The sequence below is a fragment of the Giraffa tippelskirchi genome, chromosome 1 (genome assembly GCF_054371585.1).
Source record: "Giraffa tippelskirchi isolate mGirTip1 chromosome 1, T2T-mGirTip1v1.2.pri, whole genome shotgun sequence".
NCBI lineage: Eukaryota > Metazoa > Chordata > Mammalia > Artiodactyla > Giraffidae > Giraffa > Giraffa tippelskirchi.
Window position 1 is genome coordinate 187,449,938 of NC_137275.1, and position 24,573 is coordinate 187,474,510.

A 24,573-nucleotide genomic window follows, 5' to 3' on the forward strand; every position below is an offset into this window, starting at 1 on the left:
GGGGGCACTCGGAGACGGGTCACAGAGGGACAGGAACTCGGGGAGGCGGCACGGAGGGGTAGGGACTCAGGGAGGGAGCGCGGACTCGGGGAGGGGGGCGGGGACTCGGAGAGGGGGCGCGGAGGGGCGGGGACTGCGCGCAGTTCGCCCTCGGCGAGAGCAGCTCCAGAGCCTCTGGCACTTCTGGGACTCAGGCGAGACGGACCTCAGCTCGGGGTCGCCGGGCCTCTGGGCAAGAAGGTGAGAGCGACTCCTGCGCCCTGTGCTCCGGAGGAAGTGCGCGGGTGGGTGCCGGGCCGCAGGGCTTTGGAGCGGGGCGGGCGTCTTTACCAACGCTGGATGCCAGGCGCGGGGAATCGTCCGTCAATCAGGAGTCTCCGGAGTCGGATCTCGAGTGTAAGGTCCCGGGGGAAGGCGACCGAGGAGAACGGAAAGTCCAATAAGATTGGATCCCTGATCCCCCGGTCGGGTCCCTGCCTATCCCAGATATCGCTTCCCTCTCCAGCCGTTTCTTGCGCCCGCATCTTTGATGCTCCCACATTGTTCCCCGGCGCAGGCTCTGGGCCCTTACCGTTTGCCGCCGGTACTGGCGCCTACCGCCCTCCACGTTGGGAGGAGACCCGGAGTCACGCACCATGACTTCCCAGCTCCCCTCACCGTGTAAATTCCGGGATGCTCTGTTCTTTTCGCTGTGCAGGGACCTTCTCCCACAGCAGGAATCTGCCTGGGGCACTTCTTCTGCGCGGGGAGAAGGACCCCGCAGGGAGCCGGGCGGGGTGGGGGAAGGACCTGACTGATTTTAGGGAGGGGGCTGGTGCATCTCAGAGGATGAGATGGCTGGCTGGCATCACCGAAGCAGTGGACAAGAACTTGGCAAACTTCCGGAGATGGTGAGGGACAGGGAGGCTTGGCGTGCTGCAGTCCATGGGGTCACAAAGTGTCGGACACGATTGAGAGACTGAATACACACTGGTTCCTCCACCCTGACCTCACGGCCTGACCCTTGTCCCTCATCTCAGCACTGCAGAAACCTCTAGAACTCCTAGCCAGGAGGCCTTCATGGAGGTACCAGAGGTGACAGATGCCCTGGTCCAGAGGGCAGGGGCAGGGGTGAGACAAGCCTGCTATGCGGCGTTGGCATTGGTGCAGAGCTCCTCTGACTTCTCACCTGTACGCTGCTGGGAACCGTCGTGGTGTGCGCTGGTATCTTGCACTTGTGCCACTCCAGGGTCACCAGTGTCCTCCATTTCTCCTGGTGGCTCTGCTGGTGACGCTTTGGAAAGTGGCAACCCAGGCAGCCAGCAACTAGCTCTTTGGGGACTTATGTGACATCTCAGTGGCCTTTGGCATCATGTGCATCACCTCCTCCACCTTGCACTTGGGCCTCAGCAGGTCAGCCCCTTCCACTACCAGCAGCATGGGGCCTCCCAGGGTTGTTCTAGTGGGCACTGCAGTGACCTGGCTGTCTTCAGTTTTCCTGTCCTTTATCCCTCTCTGACATCAGGCAAATGGGGCAAGTGACACAGGACAGAGTCCAGCCCAGTGGTGCAGCGCTCCCTATCTGGGTTCAAAGATGCACAACTCAGCCTTAGCTGCATCTCTGCGGTGGCTTGCCTGATGGTGGTTGTAGTGGTAGTGATGATGGTGGTGATGGAAAAAGGATGATGAGGAGAGTGAATGTAAAGGTGGAACCCTCTCAGGCTAGCCATGATAGTCAGAACTTTAAAGGAAATCAACCTCAGAGACCAGAGTTCCAGGATGAGGCTTAGAAGGGGAGTCACTTTTGTAAGACCACCCTGTTAGTGAGGGACAGAGAAGAAACCAGGAATCTAATGGCATGATTCATATTCCTGTTGGGAGTCATTTGGACTAAAGGCAGCCCCACAGTCCCAAGGTCTATCCCTGGTCAGTGGCACCCTGTCCACATAGGTAAGGGCTGCAGAAACCAGTCTTCAAGCCTACTTGGTTAAGCCATAATTCTTTTTTGTTGTTTGGCCACACTATGCAGTGCACAAGATCTTAGTTCCCTGATCACAGACCAGGGATGGAACCCATGCCTCCTGCATTGGGAGCAGAGTCTTAACCACTGGTCTGCCAGGGAAGTCCCAAGCTATTATTTTTAACTTGTTTGTTGGCACATAATTTAGTTGGCAGATTAACCAGCTCGTCTTCTGGGGGACTTGTGGAAATGAGTCAATAGCAGGTAAGTTTGAGGTGGTGAGATAAGAGGACCATAGCACATGCAGATGCTAAGGCAGTTGTCTTGGAGTGGGTTCTGGTGGGCTTAGCGGACCTGAGAGGTGGGTGGAAGTCACATTTTGGAGACATGCTCTGCATAGGGAGTAACTCCTTAATGCCAAGTGGGAAGTAGGCTGAGGGCCCTCAGAGCCAGGCTCTGTGTGGACAGCAGGGGCCCAAGCTCAGCCAAGACCCAAGGTCACTAGGTTAACATTGTAACATCCTTCCTCCCCTTCATAGGGTGGAGGTTGAGCAAGCAGAATGGAGTAGCCTTTTCTGATTTTTAGTCTACAGATTATAATTGGGTGGTAGAGAGATGTCACCATCTAAGGTTGGCAGCTGGATCTGTGGTTCTGTGGTCCTGGCCCCTGGTCTGTGGCTAGAGGAGATTGGGAGAAACTCAATCTGGATCTGTGATCTGGTGTCTTTTAGAACTAGAGCACCCAGGATGCCTCACCTATATGCAGGGGGCCCCATCTCCACCAGTCTTATATCATGCTAGGTGTTTTACATGGGTTATCTCATTATGGATTAATTCATCATTGATTAACTCAGTGAGGCCAGCACTCTTAGCTCCATTTCACAGATGAAGAAGCTAAGATGGCAATAATACTGCAGTGGGTTGCCATGCCCTCCCCAAGGGATCTTCTTGATCCAAGGAATCTTCCTGATCAAATCCATGTCTCCTGCGTTGCAGGGGTATTCTTTACCACTGAGCCACCAGAGAAGCCCGGGCCTAGTACAGAGTAAGCCAGTTCAACATGTGTTAGCTCTCAGACTCATAAGGGCCTTGTTGCCCTCCAGACTGGTCCATCCAGGGACCCTCTGAGTTCATTAGGAACCCTCCTCTCTTGCCAGTGGGTGACTGTGTGGGACGTTCTAAGAGATGGGTAAAGCGGAGTTTGCATTTTGTTCTAGATAGTGTCTGTATCTGGATGAACCATCACATGCTTTTCTATACCTGAGTCTGTGCCCTCTGCAGTGTGCTACTGAGAGACATTAGATTAAAAATAAACATTAAGATCCTCATAGTCAAATATTGACTAATAAATAATGTAAAGACATTTTAAAGGATTAAGCAAATAAGAGTCTAAATTTTCATTAGAAATTCTTCATTTCACCCAGTTCTCTTAGGACAGAACATCTATAGTCTATTGCAAATTCACTTCTAGTTGTTGGCTAGGCTAGATCATGTGATCATCCTTTAAAAAAAAGATTATACATTTTTCCTGTTTACTCTCTCTCTCTATATATATATATATACATTTGGCTGCACCACACAGTATATGGGATATTCGTTCCTGACCAGGGATCCAACCCACATCCCCTACATTGGAAGCACAAAGTCTTAACTGCTGGAAATCAGGGAAGTCTCTTTCCTATCTTTTTTTCCTTTTTTTATTCTTCATATCTTTGTTAGGGCAAAAGAGATGCAGTTTTTCTTTTGGTACCTTTTCAGTTCAGTTCAGTTGCTCAGTTGTGTCTGACTCTTTGCAACCCCATGGACTGCAGCATGCAAGTCTCCCTTGTCCATCACCAACTCCTGGAGCTTGTTCAAACTCATGTCCATTGAGTCAGTGATGCCATCCAACCATCTCATCCTCTGTCATTCCCTTCTCCTCCTGCCTTCAGTCTTTCCCAGCATCAGGGTCTTTTCAGTGAGTCAGTTCTTCTCATCAGGTGGCCAAGGTATTGGTACCTTTTACCTCTTGTTCTGCATTTATATTTTATGTTGGCCCCTTCATGGATCACAGCCTTGTCATGGCAAACAGGCTTGTGTAACTCAGTGAAGCTAACAACAACTTCATGTTGGATAAAGTTTTTATATCATTTTTATTTTTTATTATTATGATTTGAAAGCTATAGATTATCTTTCTAGCCTTTCAATGGTTACCTTAAAATTTTTAGCATATAGATTTAACAATATATTTTTCTAACAAATTATAAAATTCTTCCTTATCTCTCTTTTTACTTTCAAGAATTAAAGATATTCTAGCTGTGCATTCAACATCACCCCCTGCCCATCATCTTATTGTTGGCTTTAGTTTGGCTTGAAAAAAATAAATGTTTTATTATGGAAAATGTCCACCACACACAATAAGAACAGTGAAATGCCAGTTTCAATAATGATCAGCATTTTGCCAATCTTGTCTCACTTATAATTCCTCACTTCTCCCCCACCTCAATGTATTTTAAAGCAAATATGAGACATCATACCATTTATTCATGAACACTTTAGTGTGAAGAAACATATTGAAAAGCATAACTTCAGTAGAAATAAACACACTGGAAAAGTAAGAACAATCCTTCATATTGTCTAGTACCCAACCTGTATTCCTATTTCTCTGACTTTATCAAACATGTCCAATAGTTATTTAGTTTATTTGAATCTGGATGTACAAAGGCCAATCTCTTGAATTTGGTTGGCATGTCTTTTCTTACCTATAGTAGTTTTTTTGTTTGTTTTTTTCATGTTTTAGAGTTGGACATGATTTAGTGACTGAAAAACAACAATTTATAATGTAATTGTCCTAGATATTTTCCTCTACATACATTTAGAACATATTGGAAAGTGCTTCAACTATTAAACATAATGTAGAAGATACAAGAGAAGAAAAGTCTATTGTGTTACTTACATGTTTGCTTACTGTTCTTTCTTCCCTCCTGGTGTTCCAAAATTCTTCCTTTCATTGTTACCTTTTTGTGCAGAGAACTTCTTTTAGCCATTCTTTCAGGCTAGGTTTCCTGGCAACAAATTCTCTTAATCTTCCTTCATCTGAGAGTGTGTTGATATCTTCTTTATTCTTGAAGTATGTTTTCACTAGATATATGACTCTGGATTCACTGTTTTCTCTTTCAGCATTTGAAAAAAGATCTTCTTTTTGTTTTCTGGTTTCTGGCAAGAAATCCACCATCATTCAAATAATTTTCTCCCTTAGGTAAGAAAAGATTATTTTTCTGGCTGTTTTAAAAAAGTCCTTTGTTTTTAGTTTTCAGATATTTAATAATGATGTGTATTGGCTTGGATTTCTGTGGTTTTGTTCTGTTTTTTACTTTGGAATCTGTTGGTTTATGTCTCTTTTCAAATCTGGGAAGTTTTCAGTTATCATTGCTCCAAGTACTTTTTCAGCCTTACCCTTTCTCCTATGTTTCTGGGACGCTGATGACACAAGTGTTAAATCTTCTTCCTATGGCTCCAGTTCCCTTGGTCTCTGTTCATTTTTGTGTTCAGTCTATTTTCTCCCATGTTGTTCAGGTTACGTCTGTTGTCTTATCTTCTAGTTCACAGAGTCTTTCCTTTTCTTCTATTCTGCTACTGAGCTTTTTCTTTTGGTTACTGTAGCTTTCAATTCTAAACTTTCCTTTTGGTTCTTTTTTATATCTTCTGTGTCTTTGCTGAGACTATTTTTTTCAAATGTGTTCATAATTGCTCCAAAATCTCAGATAGTTTAACATTTCTGACATCTCGATGCAAATTTGAGTCTATTGACTGCCTTTTTTTCATTGAGTTTGAGATCTTCTCAATTCTTGGTACCACAAGTTATTTTTTAATTGAATCCTGGGCATCTTGGGTGTTATGAGATTCTGAATCTTTTTTTTAATATCTTTTAACTAATTAACTTTTGGCTGTGCTAGATCTTTGTTGCTGCACCTGGGCTTTATCTAGTTGCATTGAGTGGGGGCTACTACTCTTCATTGCGATTGTATGGTCTTCTCATTGCAGTGGCTTCTCCTGTTGCAGAGCATGGGCTGTAGGTGCGAGCACCTCAGTAGTTGTGGCACATGGGCTCAATAGTTATGGCACACGGGCTTAGTTGCCCTGCCACATGTAGGATGTTGCCTGACCAGGGGTTAAGCCCGTGTCCCTTGCATTGGCAGACAGATTCTTAACCACTGAACCACCAAGGAAGTCCCCTGGATCTTTTTAAGTTCTGTTTTACCTTTCTTTGCCAGCACTCCAGAATGGGGATGAGGGGCATTGCAGTGTTACTGCCAGGTGAGGGTTAAAGTCCAGGTTTCCCATTTAGCCTCCTTTGATACTAAGATGTGTGCTCCTCATCACTGATGGGTGAAGGTGGAAGTCTGACTTCCCCTGAGGCCTCCATGGATGCTTTCCTGGCTGGAATGGGTAGATGTGCTGCTGTTTGCCACGTGGCCTCCGCTGACACCATGGGGAGTGCGGTTGCCTCTTGATCTCTGGGTGGCAGTGAAAGTCCTACAGCTCACCAGCTGTCCTCTGACAGTACTCCAGTGGGGAGGGTGCCTTTTTACTGCTGGGTGGGGGTGGAAGTCATGTTCTCTGGTGGTCTCTACTGACACTGAAGGCGGGGCCCAGGGCTCCTTACTGCCTGAAGGGCATGAAAGTCCCAGCTCCCTACTTGACCTTCTTTCACATCATCTTGGTGGGAAGGTTGTGACACTTCATTACAACCTGGTGAGGGAGACAATCTAGGCTCCAACATGGCCTTAGCTGGTGTGAGTGGGGGTGGTGTTTGGCTGAGGTTGAGAAATTATTATCTCAGAGTGCTCTGTCTGGCTTGCCTGCACATTTGGCTAGAGAGAAAACACCCCCTTTCACGAGGGTGAGTTTTGTTGTTGTTTTTGTGTGTCTGTTTTGTTCTGTGCCCATGGGTACTTCTGGGTTGCTGGCTTCTTCAAGCTCCAAATCTAAAAATTTGAGACATAAAGAAAACCCAGGAAACTTAGCTCTTTGTTGTTCCTTGGAACCAGAGGCCCATAGCTGGTCTTCTTTCTTTTCTCAACCTTTTACATTTGTTTTATATATAATGTCCAAGGATTTTAATTATATTTAGTGCAAGGAATTGGCAAAGTGTGTTTACTCCATTTTCCTGGAAGTCCTGATTTTCTTCTTACATACGTCAAATGGATGCTCCAGAAGGCTATGTATGAAGCCAAACATTCTTATGTGCTGTATCTAAACAACTCTTGTTGATCTTCAAATGTTGTAACTCCATTTCTCTTTAATATTATAATATTGTTCACTAACTTAGTCAAATGCTCTTATATCTGCCCACTGAAAACTTTAAGTTTCACCACCTAATGTATTAGATTCTCTAATACACATGTTAAAATATGTAAACAATACAAAGACTTTCGATAGCAAATATTAACTGGATATTCTTAAACTTCATCTTAAACATGGAGAGAACAGTTGGTTAGCTCATGCAAGCTGAGGTTAATACTGTCTCAGTTTACTTAGAGTAAAGAGATGGGAAATTGGGACGTAGATTTCAGTGCTGCAGGTGACCCCAGTAGCAAGGGAAGGGGTGCTGGATTGTAATTTAGGGTCACTATGGTAGTAGGGAACTCTAGATTTGTCCCTCCAGATGGGGCTGCTTGCAACCCCATGTCACCTGCATGCAATCCTTTCATCATCATTCAATCATACCTCTTGTTTCAGGTAAAGCTCTATAGTACACACCTAACATGCTTCTCTGGTTGATTGGATTCGTCTAGTTTATTTAATGCCTGACTTCTGTGTCTGGTTTTTGACCACACCATCAATTCTAATGACATTCTAAAGATGGAAAAACTTAACCAGGTGATGTTCAGGAACATGGATGTGACAGGCTAGATCTGGATTAGAGCAAATTCCAACTCTGCCTGTGGTGGCTGGTTCCTTGGTTAAACCTCAGGTTGAAAGTGAAAATGTTAGTTGCTCAGTCATGTCTGACTCTGCGACTCCATGGACTATAGCCCACCAGGCGCCTCTCTCCATGGAATTTTCAAGGCAAGAATACTGGAATGGGTTGCCATTCCTTTCTCCAAGGTATCTTCCTGACCCAGGGATTGAACCCAGGTCTCCTGCATTGGAGGCGGATTCTTTACCATCTGAGCCACCAGGTTATTTCTCTGAACAATTTCCAACTGAATGGGCCACTGTTAAGACTCAGTTTATGCCATTTATATGGCAAACTTTGTGTAAATAGTAGTTATCTTCATTTTCACAAGACTTTGTATCACAGATTTATTTTCAGCTTTGTTGACTCCATTTTTTGATTGCCTCTTTTATATCTTTCCATACCTCTGACAGTTCACACTCCTGACATTCTGTTGGTTTTTCCATCGTGACATGAAAGTCAGACTTTCTTTGATTTCCTTGAGACTGTGCAGTAGTTACTAACTGAAATGTCTTCTCTTGTTTTTCAAGAGAACTTTCCCATATACTGTTATCCTCTTTTTTCTATGATGCTTTTTTAACTGTTTGTTTTTGCTGTAGAAAACTTGCATACCCTGCTGCTTTTTATTCTGTTTGTCTCTGACTGGGGACCATTCAGTGCTCACATGGTATTTGTCCCCTAATCCTTTAGGTAGATGCACTTTGATTCCCTTCCCCATTTATCTTGGCATCTCTTGGTAACTTCCACCCGCAAGTGGAGGCCTTTGTGCTAATTCCATTTTTTTTTCTTTTCAGCCTCCAGCTTATCTGAAGAGTACGTAGTGGAAACTTCATTCATGGGCAGCCTCCTCTGAGAGCCTTGTTTGAGTCTCTCTGAATGTGTTGAAATCCTCTGTCACGGACCAGCTCTAAAGAGGTAGGGGTATAGCCCGTATCTTGGGGTTTGGGTTGGTTCCTTCATTGTGGGGGAGAGGTGGCCACTTTATTGAGAAGGTTAGTCCTTTTTTTTCTGTCTTTTTTTTTTATTTTTGGCTGTGCTGGGTCTTTGTTGCTGCGTGGGTTTTTCTCTAGTTGCAGAGAGCAGTGCTACTCTCTAGTTATAGCATCAAGACAAAAGCAGGTGCAAAGAGAACTCAAGGAGGTGAGTTATGGGCTTTTCATTCAGGAGCATGGGCTCTAGAGCACAAGCTCAGTAGTTGCGGTGCATGGGCATGGTTGCTCCATGATATGTGGGATCTTCCAGGATCAGGGATAGAACCCATGTCTCTGGCATTAGCAGGCAGATTCTTTACCACTGAGCCACCAGGCAACACTGAGCCTTTGTTTTCTAAGTTAGCATGCATGTTCCTTCTGGGTCATGTGTGCAAAGTGGGCGTGCCTCCCAGCCTCACACTTCCCATCATGGAAGCCTGGTCGGATAAATGGGACTGTTGTGTGGCCCCTCAGTGTTCCCTCAGGCCAGTCTGATTCCACTTCAGTTAAACCAGTGTGGAGTGTGGGTGAGGCTGGTGGAGTCAGAGTCCAAATGGGTGTCCCTGTTCTTCCTGCTGCATTTTCGCCCTCTGCGCCCCAGGGACTGGATGCACCTCCAGGCCTGAGACTGGGGCAGAATCTCCTCTTGACAACCAGGCCCCCAAGGCATACTCATGACTCACCTCCTTGAGTTCTCTTTGCACTTGGTGTTGTCTTTATTTTATATCCTTTTTATTCTTTTTAAAAATTTTTATCTATTTTTAGTTACACTGGGTCTTCATTGCTGTGCACAGGTTTTTCTCTAGTTGCGTCAAGTGGGGCGACTGTTCATTGTGGTCTGAGGGCTTCTCGTTGCAGTGGCTTGTCTTATTGTGGAGCACAGCTTCTAGGGCACAGGTTTGAGAGCTGTGGCCCACTGGCTTAGTTGCCCCAAGGCATGTGAATCTTCCTGGACCAGAGATCAAAACCGTATCCCCTGGATTGGCAGGCAAATTCTTAACCACTGGACAACCAGGGAAGTCCCGATCCTTTTTATTCTTGAAAAACTATCTGGAAAGATAGTTTTTGTAAATATAATATATCCCAATAGTTTTTGTAAATGTAATATAAAAAGATATAATCCCATCATCTTTTTTAAAAAAATACTCTGGGAAAAACTGCAAGAGAGCAAAATGCATCTTTGTTTTTCTTCACTGTCCTGTTCCCAATTTCTCCCAGCCAGCCTTTTAAGGGTCAGCCTCACTGTGACCTTTCCTGTATCCTACTGCAGGGCCCATTCAGACTGTCCCACCCCTGTACTAAAACCTGGATTTTCAATAACTCAGGGCCCTGCTTGTTTCAAGATGATCAAAGGCTTACATTTCAGCACCTTCCAGGGAAGAGGATTTCAGCCCTGGTCTCCTAGATTATAATAAGCCGATCTCACGGCTGTCTGATGGCAAGAATTTCAAGCTCTATTTAAGACGAGTGCTGGAGTTACTTTTAGATGTAACAAGTTCTGCAAATCACCATTCTAGTGGCTACCCCGCCCTGTTATCCACAGGCTAGTACACCTTGTCAGTGACGCTGTGCTGTGAGTTGGACCTCTTTGCAGCTTCCATCAATAAGGGCCAAAGGGCGATGAAATTCTTGGTGTCCAGAAACTTCCTATTTATCCCTCTTTTACGTCCCTAGGGAGGGGACCAATGAACTGGAAAACCTGGTATCCCCATGACCTAGCATGTAGGAACCACTCCAAACGATTTCCCGAATTTAATTGATCCTAGGAGACAGTGTAGGGTTTCCCAGGTGACTCAGTGGTAAAGAATCCACCTGCCAATGCAGGAGACTCAGGACATACGGGTTCGATCCCTGGGTGGGGAACATCCCAGCTCATGTGACCTGTGTGGTCTCAGGGGCATAAAGAGTCAAGAAAGAACACGCCTCGGCCGTTGAGGTGATGCCTCCCCCGGGCCGCGCGGTGGCGCTGCAGCTCCGCGAGGCCCGGGTGGTTCTGGGGCTCAGGGGCGCGCAGGCTTCTGGGGACTCCAGAGCTGCGGCGGCGACGCGCGGGGCGGCCGCGGTGAGTGCGGCGGGCGGACTTCGGGGCAGGTCGCCCCTATCGCTCACGGTCAGCCTCGTGCTCCTCCCGGGCCTCTCCCTGGCCAGGAAGGATCGATCGCGCCCGCGGATCGGGCCCGAGGCAGCAGGGCTCGGACCCGGGGACGGCAAGAGCGACCGCATCGGGGGCCGGGTGACCCCTCCCTGCCCCACCACGGCCCTGCCGGGGACCCTAGGCTCGACCCTTACCCTCCTCGGAGCCCGGCCCATCTCCGATAGGAGGAGAGACCGTGTCTTCGGTCGTGGGAGGGCCCGGGTTCTGCGCTCTGATTGCGGCCGTGTCGGTTGCCCCGCAGGCTCTCCCACCTGTCACCCTGGCCCTCTGCTTGGACGGCGTCTTCCTCTCCGCAGCCGAGAATGACTTCGTGCAGCACATCCGAGAGGAGCTGGACCGCTTCCTGCTGCAGAAGCAGCTGTCGAAGTAAGCCGGAGTGAGGATGGCGCCCGCTCTGCCGCTGGGAAGGGCAGGGTTGCCCCTAGCCTCCTTGCCCCTTTTTGTCCAGTGGTGCATCTGTAGTAACTGGGCTCTCAACTGGCTCTGACCTTGGCCTTTAGGTTTAATAATCTGCTGTCAGGCCTCTCCCCACTGCGTCTTTCCTGTGTAGCACCAAGCACCACCTGAGATGGAACGCCAGTAGCTCCCCATCATATCCTCTATGAGCAGGTCCGTTGCAGTCAGCCTGGGACCCCAGCGGGCAGAGCGAGCCTAGGTTCAAGCCACCATTAAACCAGGAGTGGCCTCGGTGGGGGTCAGGCCTGGGGGCTGCTCCTGCAGCTCCTGCTCTGCTCCTTCCCATCCCTCCCCAGGGTCCTCCTCTTTCCCCCACTCTCCAGTCGGCTCCGGTACCTGATCCACAGGACAGCAGAGAATTTTGACCTTTTGAGCAGCTTCTCTGTTGGAGAGGGCTGGAGGAGGAGGACGGTCATCTGTCACCTGGACATCAGGTGTGTATCCTGCTGCCTGGGAGGCCCCTCGTTGGTTCTCTCCCGGGGTTGGTCTGGTGAGCTGGTCAGCCTCTGGGAGGGAATCAGGGCTGGGTGACCCCCTCTCTCCCCAGCCTCAGGTGCTTAGAGTCAGTGCTGCCTTCTGCTCGGCAGAGGAGTAGAGGTGCATTGTTGGTGGAGTTCCTTTAGCAAATTCAGTTTATGCACGTTGGGCAAAGAGAGGGAGCTGTTTAAACAGTGGGAATGTCCACCCAGCATTGCCCTCAGGGAGCTTGGGCCCTGCAGAGACCATGGAATGTGAGAGCTCATCTAGCAATGCGCTAACCTGTCTCCATGTACATCTCAAAGGATCTTATCATAATGTCTATAATCCTAGCCTTTAAAGTTACATACTTTTCTCTTTTTTTGATCTGTTTTAAACTTTTTATGTTGGGGTGCAGCAAGTTGACAATATTGTGATAGTTTCAGGTGAACAGCAAAGGGACTCAACCACACATATACATGTATCCATTCTCCCCTAAACTCCCTTCCCATCCAGGCTAACACATAACATTGAGCAGAGTGCCGCATACTATACAGTAGGTCCTTGTTGGTTATCCATTTAAAATATAGCAGTGTGTATATGTCCATTTCAAGCTTCCTAACTATCCCTTCCGCTCATCCCATTGTGTGTGTGTGTGTGTATGTGCTAAGTCCTTTCAGTCATGTCGGACTGTTTGTGACCCCATCCAATTATCAGCCATTCAAAAGAATGAAAAAATGCCATTTGCAGCAACATGGATGGACCTAGAGATTGTCATCCATGTTACTGCAAATGGCATTGTTTCATTGTTTTGAATGGCTGATAATGGGATGGGTCACAAAGAGTGGGACATGATCCGTCTGCAATACAGGAGAATTGAGTTCGATCCTTGAGTCAGCAAGATCCCCTGGAGTAGGAAAGGGCAACCCACTCCAGTATTCTTGCCTGGAAAATCCCATGGACAGAGGAGCCTGGTGGGCCACAGTCCATGGGGTCGCAAAGAGTCAGTCACAGCTGAGCTACTAACACATACATACAGATTGTCCTACAGAGTGAAGTAAGTCAGACAGAGAAGAAGAAATATCATATGATACCCCTTATATGTGGAATCTAAAAATAAATGATACAAATTAACTTACTTACAAAACAGACTCACAGACTTAAAGTTGCATACTTTTCTAATAACATAGTTTCTGAATGCTAGTTACTCAGTGCACCCTGTAGCAAGTGGACTCAGCTGTCTCATAGTCGGTTTATAACACTGGAGGAAGAGTTGACTGCTTTGTGCTTGTTCAGGGCATCCAGCCTCCCCTCTGATGGTTCATTAAGGTGTTTTCCAGGGTCACTGTGGCTTTGGTTTTTGCCTGAGACTGACTCAAGAGCCTCAGGCCTGAATGGCAGATAACTCCAATAAACCATTCTCCTTGGGGCTCAAGCACCCCTCTCATCAGTGCCTGCTCCTGCTCCAGGTTACCCAGTTCAGATGGATTCTCTGGCCCCTGCCGCCCTCCTGCCTCCCACCCTAGCAAGTACCGAGGTCCTCGGCCCACCGCAAGCCAGGGAGTGGCTGCTGGTTCCCGAGGGGTGAGGGCCGGCCGGTGGCATCGTGGACGCAAGCCGGACCAGGCCTTGTATGTGCCCCGGGTGCTGCGTCGGCAGGAAGACGGGGCGCCGCCCCCTCCCACAGAGCTCCAGGGAGATGCTCCAGCTGGCGGACTCTCAGAAGAACCAGGAGATACCGGTGCTGGGAACCCCATTGCTGATCAGGAACTTCCTGCGTCAGTGACTCAGGCAACAGAGGAGGAAAAAGGCCCTGGTCAAGGCTATGAGAAAGAGTCGCTGCTGAACCCATTGGCTGCTGAACCCTCAGGGCCTGACAGCCGCGCAGGGACCAGAGACAGGTCGGAGTCAGCCGCACAGCTGGAGCCCGGGCTGCAGCTGGACTTGGAAGAGGGGAATGGGACTGAGCTGGAGAGGAGCCCGGCAGCAGAGGAGGAAGTGGAAGAGGAAGAGGTGGAAGAGGAGGGGCCAGGCAGCTGCCCCGAAGACGATTTCAGGGAACTGCTTCAGGAGGTGATGAGGCTCGTAAGCCCGGAAAAGGGAGGGTGGAAGTGAGGTGGGTGTAGTCAAGGGTGGATGGGGCGGAGGGTCAAGGTGTGTGGGGGTGTGGGTGTTGAGTGATAGCGGTCCCTTAGGAGACCAGTACTCAGAGGGGAGGAGGCTCAGGATCTGGGGTCAGGGGTGTGGATTGGATCCCACCTCAGCCAGGTTATTTGGCTTTTCTAAGTTTCAGTTTCTTCCTCTGAAAAAATAGCAGGTGCTAATACACACTTCCCGAGGGAACACAGTGCTTCAGAATGCACTACAGACGCTGGTCATGAAAATTACTCTTCTGCCTGAAGCTTTGTCTTACAAATCTCTTGTCCTTAAAACCGTGTGTCTGCCCCTGGGCCTGGCTGCAGTGTCAGTCGGGAGGGCAGGCAGCCTGAGTCGCTATTTTACAGATGAAGGACAGACACCAGAAGGCTTTCCTCATCATCACATCATTAATGAGAAAAGGAAAGATCCTGGGCCTGCCTAGCTCCACCTCTTACTGACAGCAACTTGGGGCAGAATTACTTAATTCTTTGGCTTAGTTTACCCATCTGTAAAGTGGGCCTACAGAATGGAGTTTTGGGGATTCTGTGAAACATAATGTGTGTTAGTGTCAGTCACCCAGAGGGAACTCCCCTAAAACTCATGCTCCTCCATCTCGTGGCTCAGTCTGCCATACTGCTATCCTTCCCAGATTCCTGTCTGGGCTGCTCACCTCTGTGTCAACGTAGAAGCCTATGGGATTCTCAGTGTAGGGTTTTGAGAGCATTCACTCGGAGTCTGGTGTATCCGAGCTTCCCTCACTAAAGGGTCTGATCTCTCCCAGATAACGAACAACCTGACCGAGAAGGAGATTCAGGTAGAGAAGATCCACGTGGACACATCATTCTTTGTAGATGAGCTGCCTGGAGAGAAGGATTTTGCGCACGTGGTGGAGATCTATGACTTTGAGCCTGTGCTCAAGACCGAGGACCTGCTGGCTACCTTCTCTGAGTTCCAGTGAGTGCCAGAGAGGCTTTGCGTCGGGGAGGGAGTGGGGAGAGTGCTTGCTTTCTGGAGAGGAGTTAGGACACTGCTTTGTGTGGGGGATGCTTGCCTGCCCCTCCTTCAGTGCCTAGAAAGAAAGGCAGAAAGAAGGTGTTGTTGCTCTGGGTGCCACGCTCCTGGGCAGTTCAGCTTGCTGGCCGTGACTGTGCAGAGGAGGAAGAGAGCTGAGTTTTCAGTTGTGGACACTTTTTGGAGGCCCAAGACCTGGTCCTGCTGGCACAGGCAGCAGACCTCCAGCCTGGCCCCCAGCACGCCCACATGCCAGCCACAACCCTGTGGGCCCACTGCCTCCCCCTGCTTCACGGCCAGCCACCCAGTTGGAGAGTTAACAGATGGAGGGCCACCTCCGCAGAGGAGCTCTTTTGGGGATGAACTGGGCTTGAGCAGCTCTGGGGCAGAGTCTGCTGGAGAGGAGAGAAAAAGTGAGAAAAAGTGAAAAGAAGACTTCTCCCGTCTCCCCAGATTCCTTGGGTCCAAATCCAGTCTTTTCTCCTTTCTTTTTTTTCTCCATGCTTGTTTTCTTTTCTCTGGTCCCCCTTCTCTTTTCCTGCTTAGACTTTAAATACATCTCTTTCTTCAGGATCCCTGTCCGACTGCTTCCTGAAGAGCCTCCCTTGCCCTTCGTGAGCCTGACCTAGTGGACAGTACCATCAAGCCCTGAGGGCTGGGCCAGACCGGGGCCACTAGAGGCTTCCTCATCCACAGAGGAGCCCCAGGCCCCAAGACTGCTTTGGCCTCCCGTGGGCCCCAGACTCAGGAGTGCTTTCCCAAGTGGCAGGAAGAAAGTCAGTCAGGGCAGTTTCATTGACATGCTTGTATCAAGTCCTTTCCCCACCATGAAGCCCTTTGTTTCCAGCCTCGAACCCTACGCCCTTGGCCTGGGGTGACCACGTCTGTGAGGGACCCTCTTCACCCTTGGCCTTGTGCTCTACAAGCTTTGAGCCCTGACCTCCTCAGTTCTAGGAATCGGGGGCCCACCAGATCACAGAGGTGGGGCCTGTCTGTCTGAAGTTGCCGTATGGTCTTCAGGGCAAGTCTGCCCTGATGGTCGTCTCCTTCTTGGAGGAGATGAACTTATCTTGGGGTTGGAGTGTTTGAGGCCTGGAGCGGGGAGGGTCTTCCTACAGCAGGAGGGGTTTTCCGCATTCACTCTCCTCGTCACTGTCTCGTCCCTGGCACAGAGAGAAGGGGTTCAAGATCCAGTGGGTGGACGACACGCATGCGCTTGGCGTCTTCCCCTGCCCGGCTTCAGGTAAGGTGGTGCACGGTGGCCTGGCCCCTCCTCTGACTGCTGTTGGGAAGGGAGGGAGCCTCGTTTCCTGGGGTGAGGATCCCCCAGATCAGGGTGCAGGCTACCCTAAGCTGATGGACTGGCAGGACGGCTCCCAGCCACCTAATCGGGAAGTCCATGGGGGTGAGTGGGTGCTGGGCCAGGAAGCTCACATCTCTTCATCCTTGCGTCTTCAGTTCAGAGGTTTCAGATTCGGGTGACCTCTACATCCTAAATGAAAGCCCGTGAAGGTGCCATTTTTACAGATCAAAAACATTCAAATACTGGTGGGATTTCCCTGGTAGTTGAGTGGTTAAGACTCCAGGCTTCAATGCACAGGGCATGGGTTCAATCCCCGGTCAGGGAACTAAGATCCCACATGCCACGTGGCACAGCCAGAAAAAAAAAAGCATTCAAGTACTGGCAGGTCCTTATGGTTTGAGCAGATGTGTTCTCATTCTGTTTAGATTAGAGCCTCAGGAGATAGATGAGATGACTCCATTTTATAGATGAGGAGACTGAGTTCCCGATGTCAGTGTCCGATCAAGGTTATGAAGCCTCTCATCAGTTGTCAAGGCTGGGGAGGCCAGCTAGTCTCCTGACTGTCATTCTGGTGCTCCTCCTCCCTCTCAGCACTTTCTTGCACTGCCCCTGCCACACCACTGCACAGTTTGTGTATATTTATAAAGAGTCAGTCCCCGGCCCCCCTTGACTGGGCTTCTCACAACCATGGGCTCTGAACACAGAGTGGGGAGTGACCATGGCTGGTGTGGGCCCAGTCTTCAGGAGAGCCTGAGCTTTTAGGGATGGGGGGTAGTGTCTGAGCAGCAAGAGGACTGGGGCCAGGTGGGGGCTTCAGCCCCAGAGAGGGAGCCACTGAAAGGTGGGGGCTGGGGGAGGCCCTCCCGGTCCATGGAAGGGATTAGCACTGGGCTTGGCATGGCCGTGGGTGCCTTCTGGGCTCCACCAAGCTGGCCAGGAGCCAGGGGCAGGCCTGCTCAGTTTCCTCATGTCCTGGCCTCATCTGTATGGTGGTTTGGGTCTGAGGTCCCTCCCAGCTGTGAGGTGACTGTGTCTGTAAGTGGCCTGAGTTCCCCAGGGCCCAGCCTAGCCTGAGGCAGTGAGAGCACGCACCCTGGGAGGGTCGTGAGTGGGGGCGGGGTGGTGATGGTGGTGGTGGTGTTTGTTTTAAGCTCCTGGGCTTTGGAAGGCCAGGGCCTGCCTCTCCTGATGTCAGAACCGCAGGCTCACCATGTGGCTCCCGGCCCCCTCAGGGCAGGAGGGTAGAAGTTGGGGCATGGGCCCTCCATCTGAGCGCATAGCAGCCCCGTGCAGGCCTGTGAGCTCCGGTGGGGGTTGGGAGGGTGAGTTGATGGGTCAGTCCTGTCCCCGAGGTTTGGATGGGTGTCAGAAGTGGCTGCCTGGGCTTTGGGGTGACACGTGTGTTCCTGGGTCCTGAGGAGGCCTCAGCAGGAAACGCAGATGGCTCCAGACCTGCTTTCTTTCCTTAGCTGCCGAGGCCCTGACCAGGGATTTCTCTACACTGAAGATCAGGCCCCTGACGCAGGGAGCCAGGCAGTCCAAGCTGAAGGCCCTGCAAAGGCCAAGTAAGGGAGCCGGTGGTCTGGGTGGGAGGGCTGCTCAAGTGTGGGTCTGCCGTCTGATTCACTTCCCTCTAAAGTTCTCTGCTTTCTGGCCCCTGGGCTGCAGTGACCCATGGGGTGGTCCTCTCCCACCCCAGGGGTCCCATCAGGAGAACTGTCTGCCAGCTGCCCTGTCCCAGGCTTGCCCTCCATTCACACCTCTTGGAAGTCTGGTTTGGGGTGCAGAGGGGAAGATTGGTCTTTGTGTCTGGCCGAGGAAGCCATGCTTTGCTGTAAGGTATACAGAGCTTGGGCTTTGGTGTGACCCTAGCACTGGCACTCCCTTAAACTGGCCTTGAGGAAGTCACTGGGTGTGTGTCAGTCGGTCCCTTTGTCTGTGAGATAAGCGTGGGAGTGAATGAGAGAGCCTGGCGGACGTGCCCCCGCAGTGGTGAGAGACACACAGAAGCTGCCACGTAACTGATGGTTCCTCCGCTTTACTCTCCTCCTTCCAGGGAGGACGAGGGGGCTTTTAGAGGCCAGTTTCCCATGGCTGCAGAGCAGTGGCTGGCTGGCAGAACTGGCCTAGAGAAGCCTGCTGAGGCCATCCACATTCTTGTGAATTACACGGTCTTTGTCCCAGACTTCTTAGGGACGATAAACATCCTGTCTGTTGATCCAAGAGCTCAAGGTGTCCCTTCCTGGTCTGCTTGCCCTCTCAAAGGGCCCCTGCAAGGCAGGGAGGTGGACAGGATTAACGCCACCCCCGCCCCCGACAGAAGGAGAAACAGGGAGGGCGCGGAGAGGTGGCAGGGTGGGTCAGAACCCCACGAGGGGCCAGGAGCCCTCGGTAGCCCCTCTCACCAGCATCAGGCCACAGGGGGGTGCAGCCGGGCCTCAGGGGTGGGCTCTAACTGCCTCTGAGGCTGCTGTGTCCCTGGGAGGAGAGGCCACAGCCTTGAATTCAAGTCCCCACCCCATGGGGCTTTCCTTTCAGAGCTCCTGCATCTGGCAAAGGAGAGACCACAGACAAATACAGCCGTGGCCCGGAGGCTGGTGGCCCGGGCCCTGGGGCTCCAACACAGAAAGAAGGAGCGGCCTGCAGTGGAGCCTCCTGCCGCTCTGAAGCCCTGAGAAGCCCAGCCTGCCTGGATCAAGCTCCCCAACGCAGCTCGGGCCCAACACCACAAGCCTTTACACACACCGGGGCAGCCCTGAGCCATCCTTGGAGCATCGCTATGAGGCATAGTGGGCTTTAGTTTGGTCTAGTTTCTGAAGATGAGAAAAAAATAAAAATTGAAGAATTGTAACATGATTACTTCAAAATGTAATGGTGTGACGTGGAGCACTAGGGGGTGCTGTTCACCTCCCATTGGAGACCTAGGGCTGCTGCAGAAGCTGGTGGCTTTAGGTGACTGACCTCAAACCAGCTGGCCCTCCAAGGCATTTTTGAGCAGAGCCTGCCCAGTTTGTGGGGGTAGGTTGCACCTGTTGTGTGACATGTTCCCAGTCTCCCCCAGAACAACTCTGGGCTATTGGCCATGCTAAGAAACCCCCTGTCTCTGCCGTGTACTGGCCCTCGTGTTGCCAGTGGTGTGGGTTACATGGGGGTCCCTGCAGAAATAAACATGAACTCACCTTGAGGTGAAATCTCAAATGCCCTCTGAGTTCCCTCCCCTCGCAGGAATGGGTGGGAGGGCAGCTTTGTGGGGACAGGGTCCCAGTACACTGGTCTTTCTGGTTTGAGTGGAGCTGGTGACGATCCTGGCCCTCTGAGGTCATCATGGACCCCTCGGTTTGCTGGGCCTCAGCCCACTGTGATGCAGAGGGAGTCCCAGGCCTGGCTGGATTGGGGTTCACTCTCACTGTGCCCTGGGGACTCGGGGTCCACCCTCACTGCACCTCGGGGAAGAGCGTGGGGCCCTGATCTGCTTCATCGTCCCTCCCCCAGAGACCAGCCCAGGTGCTGCCCTTTGGGGAAATTTCCTGAGACTGAAGGGTGGATATCCCATCTGATCCTCACGCAACCATGGTTACCTTGACACATTTCCCTAAAAGACAAGAGCCAAAGAAAGGCTGAAGCTCGTGTTTCTATGGATTCTCCTGATCTCCTTAAAGTGCTGCTCTCGCCAGCAGCTGCTGCTCCTCTGTGGTGTGAACTGAAGGAGGCCCCTGTGATGGCTCAGTGGTAAAGAACTTGCCTGCAGTGCAGGAGACGCGGGTTTGATCCCTGGGTTGGGATGATCCCCTGGAGGAGGAAATGGCAACCCACTCCAGTATTCTTGCCTGGGAAATCCCATGGACAGAGGAGCCTGATGGGCTACAGTCCATGGGGTCGCAAAGGAGTCAGACACAACTTAGCGACTAAACACCAACCTGTAGCCAATGCCGGACAGGAGGTGTCTGGAACCCACGTCCCTATAAGAGAAAACCTGTAAGGGTGTGCAGCTCCCTGGCTGCGACTGGGGAAAGGAGCCTTGTGGCTTAGGGGCTGCATGCAGAGGCCCAAATGAAACACACCTGCAGGTCATAAATCTTTTATTTGGAGTTTCAAGTATGTGTAAGTGTCCGTGATGACACATGGCGATCGGTGAGCGTCCTCCTCACCCAGAACCCTGGTTCTAGCACCGTTGAATCAATTACCCACAGAATTAGGACAGACAGAGGAGTCACTTACACAGGAGGGCTGGTTTTTCTTTTGAGCTCTACGTTCAAAGGCCCAGATGCCCGATATGAAATGCCACTAAATTACTTTGTGTTTCAAAGTCTGTGAAAATAGAATATAATTATAGTATCTCGAAAAATAGGAGGACACAGGGGTGTAGGTGTCTGGGGGCAAGAGAAGCACCATCTCTGAGCTCACTGGATCAGAAGACGGGTGGCAGCATTACTTATACGTGTAACTAGAATAAACAGAGTAGAGGCAGTTCATTTAATTGGAAGAGACGTCTAGATATTCAAGTTGGCTGGAAACAGCCTAAGAAGAGGAGAAGTGGGATTCAGCCTGACCTCCCTGGGTTGCTAACCCACGTCGCCAACATGTAACTTGAGAAGAAAATGGCCCCATGTTATCTGTGGTGAGCTGGGCAGGCGGTGAGGCTCGGAGTGGACTGCGCCTTGGATGGGACAAGCAGCAACCACCTGTGCGCCCGTGGTCCCGGCCAGGATGGCTCTTGGTTGGCGCTGCTCCCCACCGCCCCGTGGATGAGCCCCAGCCCCCGAGGCTGTCCCAGGCTGCGGGTGTCAGGAACACGCCTTCCTTGCCTTCCTCCTGAGCTGGGCCGGGGGCTCCAGGGGGTCGAGACGGGTGGGGCCAGACTGGATGAGGGAGAGCAGGGAGATACCCGGTCAGATTGCAGTTGTTGGGGGAGATGTCCGTGGCCCGAAGGCAGGAGGTGACCACATCGCCACTTTACCGCTTGGAGACCTGGTTATTTATGAGTCCACTGAAGTGCTCAAACTTTTTTTCCGTCTCTTCACTGAAGGAACCACCTGGGGGAACAGGCATCAGAGAGACAGCGTTGGGTAAACCAGATGCACAGGTCTCCCCCCAGGCCTGGAGCCATCCCACCCTCCCCAGGCAGCCTGCAGGGGCCACCTGTGTGTGATGCCAGCCAGCAGGGCAGTGACAGGTGCTGGCCATCTGTAGGGCCAGGCTCAAGTCAGCTGCCCTGGCAGAGTCAGCTGAAGGCGTGACTTAATCTAGTGCCATTAGTTTTCACCCCCACCGAGAGCGAGGCCATCACCTTGCCAGTGGAGGAGAAAGCCCAGCCTCCCCTTTTGGAACCCAGGTTGTATAGTGCAGGGAAAAGCTTCTTCATTGGTGGCCAGAAGCCACGGTGGTTCACTAGCTTCTAGAGCTCGACGGGAAAACGACAGACAGAGCCCACAAATTGCTGACGCCCACATTTTTGCGGTCTCACGCGTAATGAGGTGGCGGCCTCAGCTCCGCCAGCCCTTAAATAGCTTTGGGGTCTGTGCTGGGCCGGCCCATTTCTGTCCCATTCTCTCGCCTCAGCCAAAGCTGGCCGTGAAAACCCCATCTTCATCCAGGCCTGTGTGTTCACCATGTCCTTCCCGTGTGTGGAAACACGAGACTGGCCCCACTCCCCAAGGTCTTGACCCAACTTAGGAAGGCGCTCTGTTTCTTAGAGAAAGTGGGCAGCTCCCACCTGTCTCCTGGAGGTGAGCTGAGGAGTGGGAGGACCTGGCCGGCCTGAGGAGGGGCAGCCCTGGGGGCGCAGGGCTCCCCAGCAGGGCCCCGGGGCCTCACCTATGTGACAGTTGTACATCCAGATGCGGTGGCCATCATACCGGGTCCTGCACTTCATGATGTTGTTGGTGTAGTCAGACTCCGCCACCTCGTAGTTGGGATTGATGACAACCTAGGGGAGAGGCAAGTCAGAGGGGATCCTGCCTCGGCCACCCTTCACCCTAGGCCCGGCTGTGATGCTGAGACCAGGCCTGCCTCCAGAGCCGGGCTGAGCTCACGAGAGGGAGCAAGCAGGGCCGGTGTTGTGTTTTCAGAGCAGACAGGAGGGTGCGGGACTGGCCAGGGGTGAGGCCAGGGAGGCAGAGGGGAGACCTGGAGGAGACCTCCATGCACCTCACACACACACCCACACACTCCTACCAAGAGGAAGCCTTCAGATGGGGGCAAGGGACAGTTACCGAGTTTGGGATGGACATGTATATACTTAAAATGGATAACCAACAAGGACGTACTCTACAGCATAGAGAACTCTGCTCAATGTTATGTGGCAGCCTGGCTGGGATAGGGGTTTGGGGGTGAATGGATACATGTATATGTTTGGTTGAGCCCCTTCGCTGTTCAGCTGAAAGTATCCACACTGTTTGTTAATCGGCTATACTCCAGCATGAGGAGGGCATGACAACCCACTCTAGTATTCTTGCCTGGAGAATCCCCGTGGTCACAGGAGCCTGGTGGGCTACAGGCCATGGGGTCACAAAGAGTAGGACACGACTGAGCAACTAACCACAGCACAACACACACCCCAATACAGAATAAAAAGTTTTTTTTTAATAAAGATTGTTAATCACTCAGTCATGTCCGACTCTTTGTGACCCCATGGATTGAAGCCCACCAGGCTCCTCCGTCCATGGGATTCTCCAGGCAAAAATACTGGAATAGGGAGCCATTCCTTTTTCCAGGGGATTTTCCCAACCCAGGCATGCCTTCAAAAAGGGGTTACCCTCTCCTGGGTGCCAGAGAGGTTTGAGGTTAGTAAAGAAGCAGGAGCTGAGGCCTGGGGAGGCCACAAAATAGCTGCTGAAAGAGTCAGAAGGGAGCCGGGGAGCAGGACTTGCTGGGAGGGCATGGGGACCAGGACTGGATGCTGTGGGGGCTGCCCTGGGTACTGGAGATAACACTGCTCCTAGCCGCGTGACATTAGACACAACCCTTCTGTTCTCTGGGTCTGGGTTTGCTTTAGGGGGTCCCCAAGCCCTTTCTGCTCACCAGGGCAGGTTTCCCCCTTGTACCCACTTCCTCTGCATCATCCCAGGTAAGAGGGCAGCACCCAGAGGAGCAGGAGCAGGAGGGACCATTCTTTTGAGGGGGCTTCCGGGATTGGTCAGTCCTAAAGGAGATCAACCAGTTAGTCCTAAAGGAGATCAATCAGTCAGTCCTAAAGGAGATCAAACCAGTTAATCCTAAAGGAGATCAATCCTGAATATTCATTGGAAGGACTGATGCTGAAGCTGAAGCTCCAATACTTTGGCCACCTGACTCAAAGGGCTGACTCATTAGAAAAGACCCTGAAGGTGAGAGGAGAAAGCGATGACAGAGGATGAGATGGCTGGATGGCATCACCGAATCAACGGACATGAACTTGGGCAAACTCCAGGAGACAGTGAGGGACTGGGAGGCCTGGCATGCTACAGTTCACTGGATCACAAAGAGTTGGACATGACTTGGCAACTGAACAACAAAAACGACTGGGAGCAGACAGAAAAGGGATATTTACTGGTGAGGAGCCCAGAGGAGGAATTGAAGGAATGGGAAGGTGAGGAGACAGAAGCTGGGCCTGGAGCTGTGGGCAAAAGCATGGAGGACACAGGTGAAGCTTTCCCGGAGGGGCCTGCCACATCTGGAAGGGCTGAGACCCCAAGGAGGCAAGGGGGACAGGGCTGTCCATGTTCAGTATGATGGGGGAGGGACAGCCTGCTCGTTAAGGTGCATTCTATAGACTTGGGGCCCTCAGGACCTCTCCCTCCAGGACTGAGAGTCAGACCATAAAGAAGGTTGAGGGCTGAAGAATTGATGCTTTTGAACTGTGGTGCTGGACAAGACTCTTGAGAGTCCCTTGGACAGCAAGGAGATAAAACCAGTCAGTCCTAAAGGAAATCAACCCTGAATATTCATTGGAAGGATGGATGCTAAAGCTGAAGCTCCAATACCTTGGCCACCAGATGCAAAGAATCAACTCATCGGAAAAGCCCCTGATGCTGGGAAAGATTGAGGGCAGGAGAAAGGGATGACAGAGGATGAGATGGTTGGATGGCATCACCAACTCAATGGACATGAGTTTGAGCAAACTCTGGGAGATAGTGAAGGACAGGGAAGCCTGATGTGCTGCAATCCATGGGGTCACAAAGAGTCGGACATGACTTAGTGACTAAACAGTAACAACAGTGACCT

At 51.1% G+C, this 24,573-nt stretch overlaps 2 protein-coding genes and 1 long non-coding RNA gene across 11 annotated transcripts in view; 2 read left to right on the forward strand and 1 right to left on the reverse strand.

Annotated features, from left to right (window-relative positions):
* Positions 1 to 176: 176 nt before the first annotated feature.
* On the forward strand, positions 177 to 8,795 carry LOC145515270 (uncharacterized). Of its 2 annotated transcripts, none has more exons than XR_014060823.1 (3): positions 177 to 240; positions 3,522 to 5,177; positions 8,675 to 8,795. It is a non-coding gene; the product is annotated as an uncharacterized LOC145515270 (long non-coding RNA). The 2 variants fall into 2 exon arrangements; XR_014060822.1 differs by having other exon boundaries at positions 5,099 to 5,177.
* Positions 8,796 to 9,567: 772 nt separating this feature from the next.
* On the forward strand, positions 9,568 to 19,227 carry R3HCC1 (R3H domain and coiled-coil containing 1). 5 transcript variants are annotated; one of them, XR_014060819.1, is made up of 8 exons: positions 9,568 to 10,913; positions 11,248 to 11,372; positions 11,759 to 11,896; positions 13,388 to 14,003; positions 14,839 to 15,011; positions 15,640 to 16,311; positions 17,841 to 17,936; positions 18,910 to 19,227. XR_014060819.1 is itself a non-coding variant. In XM_081515221.1 (8 exons), exons 1-8 carry the CDS (start codon positions 10,791 to 10,793, stop codon positions 19,044 to 19,046), a joined length of 1,479 nt encoding a protein of 492 aa, XP_081371347.1. In that variant the 5' UTR covers positions 9,568 to 10,790; the 3' UTR covers positions 19,047 to 19,227. The 5 variants fall into 5 exon arrangements, 3 of the variants coding, with proteins under 3 accessions (XP_081371347.1, XP_081371358.1, XP_081371369.1); XR_014060820.1 differs by having other exon boundaries at positions 13,388 to 13,991; XM_081515221.1 differs by having other exon boundaries at positions 16,241 to 16,311.
* Positions 19,228 to 20,433: 1,206 nt separating this feature from the next.
* The window catches only part of LOXL2 (lysyl oxidase like 2), a 112,417-nt gene continuing 108,277 nt past the window's right edge, over positions 20,434 to 24,573 (reverse strand). For all 4 annotated transcript variants that reach the window (XM_081515148.1, XM_081515153.1, XM_081515158.1 and 1 more), the window contains 2 exons: positions 22,186 to 22,297; positions 20,434 to 21,404 (listed from right to left, as the gene is read on the reverse strand). In XM_081515148.1, coding sequence (XP_081371274.1) covers positions 21,325 to 21,404; positions 22,186 to 22,297 — 192 coding nt within the window. In that variant the 3' untranslated portion in view covers positions 20,434 to 21,324. The remainder of the gene's footprint in view (positions 21,405 to 22,185; positions 22,298 to 24,573) is intronic.

Bases quoted from the DNA above. Each gene is read 5' to 3' on its own strand.
- R3HCC1 (XM_081515221.1), top strand. From the start codon at position 10,791: ATGCCTCCCCCGGGCCGCGCGGTGGCGCTGCAGCTCCGCGAGGCCCGG. The intron at 14,004-14,838 runs GTAAGCCCGGAA...GATCTCTCCCAG, and splicing joins TTCAGGAGGTGATGAGGCTC to ATAACGAACAACCTGACCGA. The intron at 17,937-18,909 runs GTAAGGGAGCCG...CTTTCCTTTCAG, and splicing joins GAAGGCCCTGCAAAGGCCAA to AGCTCCTGCATCTGGCAAAG.